General features: G+C 39.9%; 1 protein-coding gene across 1 annotated transcript; it reads left to right on the forward strand.

Annotated features, from left to right (window-relative positions):
• The first annotated feature begins 2463 nt into the window (after window positions 1-2463).
• On the forward strand, window positions 2464-5093 carry prr18 (proline rich 18). The gene has a single exon (XM_057848552.1). It carries the CDS (start codon window positions 3154-3156, stop codon window positions 3874-3876), a length of 723 nt encoding a protein of 240 aa, XP_057704535.1. The 5' UTR covers window positions 2464-3153; the 3' UTR covers window positions 3877-5093.
• Window positions 5094-5852: the final 759 nt, after the last annotated feature.

Raw genomic sequence — 5852 nt, forward strand, 5'->3', positions numbered from 1 at the left:
CAGTACTTCTCAAATAGTGGGGGGGGCGCAGAGCGATGCCAGGGGGGGCGCATGTGACCTCGGGGAACATGCTTTTTTTTTTTTTTTTCTGCTGTACTGCAATAAAGTGTACTTGCGCATCCACTCAGTGGGTGGCAGTGGCGCTCTCATTTTCAGAGTGCGTGCAGTATTTTTGAACTAAGGAAGAGCACTCATTACACAGAAAACAAATATGAAGAGCAGTGCGCCGCCGCCGTTTTCGAAAGCCGTTTTCCGACCCGACTCACTCACGCAGCAACCCACTGTCTTGTCCGGTTCTCACGCCGCCGCCCGATAAGTGCCATTTTCGGCTTGGGATCGTCAGGACGACCGCCCTCACCTACGGTTCTACCTCGGCCGCCGAGAATGCGCTTTGTTCGTGCCGTTTGCCTTTTAGCTTTGACTTCTAATACTGTAGGTGATGAGGAAAGACTGTTTACTGTGTCTAAAAATAATTATAGCGGACCGCCAGAAGCCAAATCAATTAAGACGCCACTTAAAGACATTCGACCCCAATCTCATTGATAAGCCGCTTGATTGTTTTTCAGCGAAAACGTGCCGAATATTGCCAACAATCGTCCTACTTTGTCAGTGTTATATCAGTAAACCAGTGAGCATTGTTAGCATGCTCATTGCAAAATGACTCCACACCATTGCAAAGGTAATACTGAGTGTGAGCAGCAAAAATAAAAACTGTCCTTCTGTCCAAGGACACTCTTTTTTTCCCTTTATTCATTTTTGTTTTTTCGGTCAAATTTTTTGGCATATTGTCCTCATGAGTGAATGTTTCTAATCAATTTGAATTTGTTATTATTTCCTGATTTTATTACATTTTATTTTTCTGTATCAAATGGTCAAAAATGTACCTTGAGTGTATTTTTTCAGTTTGAATGTGACTTTTTTTTTTTTTTTAATTCAGGCAAATTGATGCACGTCAAGTCTTCTCTGTTACAAACAAAACAATGTTAATAAAGTTATACTTTATTATAAGTTGATCTATGTTACTTTTTTTCTTTTTTAGAAAAAAAGGACACAATATTAGGCAGATGCGTATTTATAATAGTAATAATACAATACTACAGTAATAGACCATACTATTTACAGTGGCGGCAGAGAGTTTGGGGGGGGCGCGAAACATTTACGTCTTGCTTGGGGGGCGTAGCAGAAAATAATTGAGAAGCACTGGTGTAGCACCTTAATGGACCATTGACTCACATTAGTAATATGCCGTTTTAGTTTGACAGAATGAAGGCTTCCAATCGTATCTGTCTATGTGTCTGTTTGTCTCTTTTTGATTGGGCCACATTTTGGCTAGGACATTTGTGTCTTTATTATTCAATCAAAAAATAAGTTGCTTCAAACAAGATCTGTTTTAAAAATAATTTTGAACCATTAAAAGAATATCTTTTTTTTGTCATTCATTTTTGTTGTTTGCTTTATTGCTTTTCAACTTTATATATATATATATATATATATATATATATATATATATATATATATATATATATGCATACATATATATATAAATATGGCGGAAAACAGACAAGACTGAAAAAGCAGTTTCTGCTCTTGCAACCCTCTCTAAAATAAACTGCTGTATTTTAAGCCAAAAGAGCTGTTGGGTTTGATAGAACAATATGTCTATATGCTGCCATAGCAGATTCATGGCGCACTAAGCCTCCAAACTATTTTTAATTTGTCCGTTTTACCCTGAAAACACCCTTTTACAGACGTCGCGCAACCGCTTTTGTTTCAACCTTGCCATAAAAAGAAGGTAAGTAAGTATATATATTATTCAAAATGTCTGTCATTTTTAGCTTAGAATCATTAATTGATGTCTAATAATTTGTTTATTAAAAAAAAGAAAAACGATTTTAAAAAATTATTCACTCGCATATTTTAAACGAATTACGCCACAATGAAAAATTTGGCGTCTGTCAAAAAGTCACGGAGATCTACCTCATAACTATCGCTTAAATGTATTTTTATTTTTTTTCGTTACGGTCACATTTTCCCCGATATGTTAGATGATAAATAATCGATCCAAACAAAAAAAAAAAAAATTGAAAACGTTTAAAAGGGTAACTATATGAAAAAGAAAATCTTAACCACTCCTTGTTGTCTGCGATTTCTGCATCGAGACCCTTGTTATATCACCATGTTTCACCCATAAAATAAAATAAAAATCCGGCTGTGGCCATTCACAGCTGTGTCTTGACACTCGGTGATACATGCTACATGGAGTTTTTGGATCGAAATAAGGTAATTACGCGATAATATCTCGTTAAAATTGTGGCGTCTTTAATTCTGGTCTTGCGTGCTCTCGCCTCCAATTAGGGTTTTGCTGTTTAAATGCTTTTTTTTTTTTTTTTTTTTAAATGCCGTCCTGTTCAAAATTTTTCTTCCCCCCAAAAATTGAGATTTTAAGCTTTCCAATGATGTATTACACATGCATTTCGGACAATTTTGAAAGTTGGCCAAATTGAGGGTCTCAGAGCAGAACTTCAAGTCACCTGAGTGTTTTTCGCATATAGGAAATTCATGCAATGACACTTTTCGGCCACCAGGGGGCCTGTCCCCCCCCCCTTAAACTCCGCTTATGATTAACATCTCAACTGCTTGTAGAACTTCTCCCCATTTCTGCCTATTTTCTGACATGTTTAAATTTACCCTAAACCCACTCATTCCAAAATGCATATGACTGTATGAACCCTCACATCACAACACTGAGCATCACATGATAATACCAGGATCAATGATTCCCAACAAACAGAATAAGTGACGCATAACCTCTTTAATGTATTATGATGACAAGTGACAGCAGTGAAAATGAAAGAAATAGCACTCAATCCAGCACTTTAACATATATGATTCATATTTTGTTGCGTGTGTGAGGTGTCTCTCATCGGAAGTTATTAGCTTCATGACATCAGCGCCTCCTCTCTGTGCCTTTGTTTGGCGTTTCCCTCGACCACGCCCCCTCGCTCTTCCTCCCATAAAGTCGTGGGGCGTGAGCGATCACAGTGGAATTCCACGCTCTCCACGCTGTGGACAACAGGTGCACTCACTCTGGATGATGCACTGGTCGCCGCTTTGCACTTTGAAGCACTTTTTGCACATTTTTCTATCGTGAAAATGCCTTTTCCACCTATCAGTCTCCAGCAGAAGATCCCTTCCCCCGCGAGGGATTTATTCGGCAAAAAGAAAACCAGTGGTGAGAAGAGGGACTCCGGGAAGGAGAAGCAGACCTCAACTTGGACGACGGTTAATATAAGAAATTTGGGGCGCAGGACACAGCAGGATAAGTGTAAAATCCCCTCGCAGAAGGCCGTGCAGGGGAAATCTTCCTGGCTGCCCGCGACCAAACCTCAGGACTCAACTCCGGCTTTAGTGAGGCGCTCCACCTCCGCCGATAACGGCAGATCGTTCGCAAGCAAAGAGGACTCAACCAAGAAGGAGATCCAGTTCACACTCAGCCTCACGCCGGAGGCCATCCTTGTCATTCAGAAGAGAAATTTGGAGAAACAGATGCTGGCGAAGCAGCAGAAATGCTGCGCTTCCACAGACTTCCGACACAGGCGCGTCTTCCCGTCCAAAAAAGCGTCGCAGGGGACTGCCAAAGTGGCGCAGGTTGCCAAAGTGGATGAAGTGGAACAGGACATAACGGCCATCGTTAAAATCTCGCTTTTGAATGACCAACACAAGTATGACGATGTGGAGTATGAGGAGGAGGACGGAGATGTGGACGAGACAGTGATGAGGAAGTGTAAAGAGTGGCTCAAGGGGGTTGAAAGTGCTGCTGCTTTGGGAAAAGTTGATAAACATTCCACACTACCGCACCTTAAAGGTTGCTCATAGCTGGACTTAAGCCATGAAGTTGACTCCTCTCAATTAATGTGCACTGATGCAATGAAATCCCAACTCTTCAGGTTGTTTTCATGTTACCTGAGGAATGTCTCCTTGCTGCGGAATACTTCCCAGAATGACTCAATGAGTTGCATTTCAAGCTTATTATGCCTTTTTGAATAATTGTCTGAGGTTCGAATTCTTTGCACATGCGGGTTTGTTTCCAAGGTGCGCCTCCTGTGGATTAAGCGGGGATTTGCGCAAAAAAAAGCCCTGCTTTGTGTGCGAGAACAACACGATGTCACCAATTAGGTTTTAGACTGCTGCTAAAACCAAATGTATCTTTTATTTCCCATTAAATAAGATGTTTCTATCATCGAATTGTACAGTATTTAATATTTGAAATTGATAGTCAGTGCCATTTAAAGTAAAGGGTTTTGTATTCACCACACAGCTTCTAAATATGAACATGATTGTGCCTCTTTGTTTTATGATGTTGATTTACTGTCAGTATGACTTGTTGGATATGGGAGGCTCTTTGTTGCCATTGTAGCTACCTGAGGCCATTTGGGCATTAGTGTACTAATAATAAGCCTCTTAGATTTCCTGCTAAGCAGGGTTGACCAGTGTACTGTAGGGACCAAGTACTGGAACTGCATCAGGAAATTGCCTCAAATTTTTGTATTACCCAAGGAAACAATGCACCTCACCATGAGATAGTCTCTTGAGACTTTTTTGTAACTCTATACTGAAGTATATGTGTACAATTTTCTGCAATTAATGCAAAGGTACTGTATTTATTGTTGAGCCCAACTAGGTCTCCTGACCATGAATCCATGTGTTCCATGAATAGCGAGGACCGTCTCTTGTACCAGTGATGGATATTTGAAGCTGAATGCAATCAAGCTTTGAGCCATCTAATATCACTACAACAGAAATTATTACTGTACATGCAAATATGAATTGTGCATTTGAAAACACTTCTGTTGATCTCTGTACTTGGTACCCACTGCCATATATTGTTGCTGTCCAATGAAAAACATTTTTCCCTTTATCTAAAACATAAGATAATCTTTATTTTGTGCTCTGGTTAGATAAAAGAGCATTGAACGCTTAAAGTGTTTTTCATTGGAAAGCTGAGAGCCACAAGGAGTTGATAGGCTCATTGTGTGCTTTTGTGTACTTGAAGGTCTGTCACACTAATAAACTTTTTATTATGGTAGACCTGTGGCCATGGAATTGATGAATTATTCATTTAGCTGTAAACATAATACATGTCTGTACTATTTTTAGACAGACTACAAATACTCTTCATTTTATGACACTCATTGTGAGAAACTTGTTCATTCAATCTGAGATCTTTAACACAACACTGAAGAATAGATTAATAATTTAACAAATTGTGTAATGACCAATGAGCGTGCCATACAGTTGATTGTGGACTTCAAGGCTAAAATGTAAGTACAATATTAGTCCATTGTTTGCACTTCACTTTCTCAGGCATGAAAATCTCTCACCTTTCGGCGAAATTCGCCGTTTTGAAGTCAAAAAGGGCGACCTACGTGAATTGCGTAGATCCGAGGAGAAATTCTTTTTGGGAGGAGGGGGGGGTCAGGAGGTTTTATTTAATTATTATTATTATTATCATCATGTGATTAACTTAGTACGTAAACTGAGCACTTAAGAACACAGTCAGCAAATCCTTCTAGATGCTTCGCTGACGAGAACCAATCATCGGCCCAAGCTGCGTTCCATTATTCCAAACGCGCGCACTCCTTACTGTAAATGGAGTGCTCGGAGAGCCTTTGTTTGCATTGCAAAGCTGCGAAAACAAAAAGCAGGCCTTATCCACACCGGGGCAGACCAGAGCGCAGCATACACACTTGCCTGTATTTGCCAGCAGATTGAATTTGGTGAGTAATGGTTTCAATCGTTTTCACATTTTGCGATATAAAAAAGTTACTGCCATTCGTTGCAGCTTGCGTTGA

This window comes from Corythoichthys intestinalis, chromosome 10 (genome assembly GCF_030265065.1).
Source record: "Corythoichthys intestinalis isolate RoL2023-P3 chromosome 10, ASM3026506v1, whole genome shotgun sequence".
Taxonomy (NCBI): domain Eukaryota; kingdom Metazoa; phylum Chordata; class Actinopteri; order Syngnathiformes; family Syngnathidae; genus Corythoichthys; species Corythoichthys intestinalis.

Bases quoted from the DNA above. Each gene is read 5' to 3' on its own strand.
- prr18 (XM_057848552.1), top strand. From the start codon at position 3,154: ATGCCTTTTCCACCTATCAGTCTCCAGCAGAAGATCCCTTCCCCCGCG.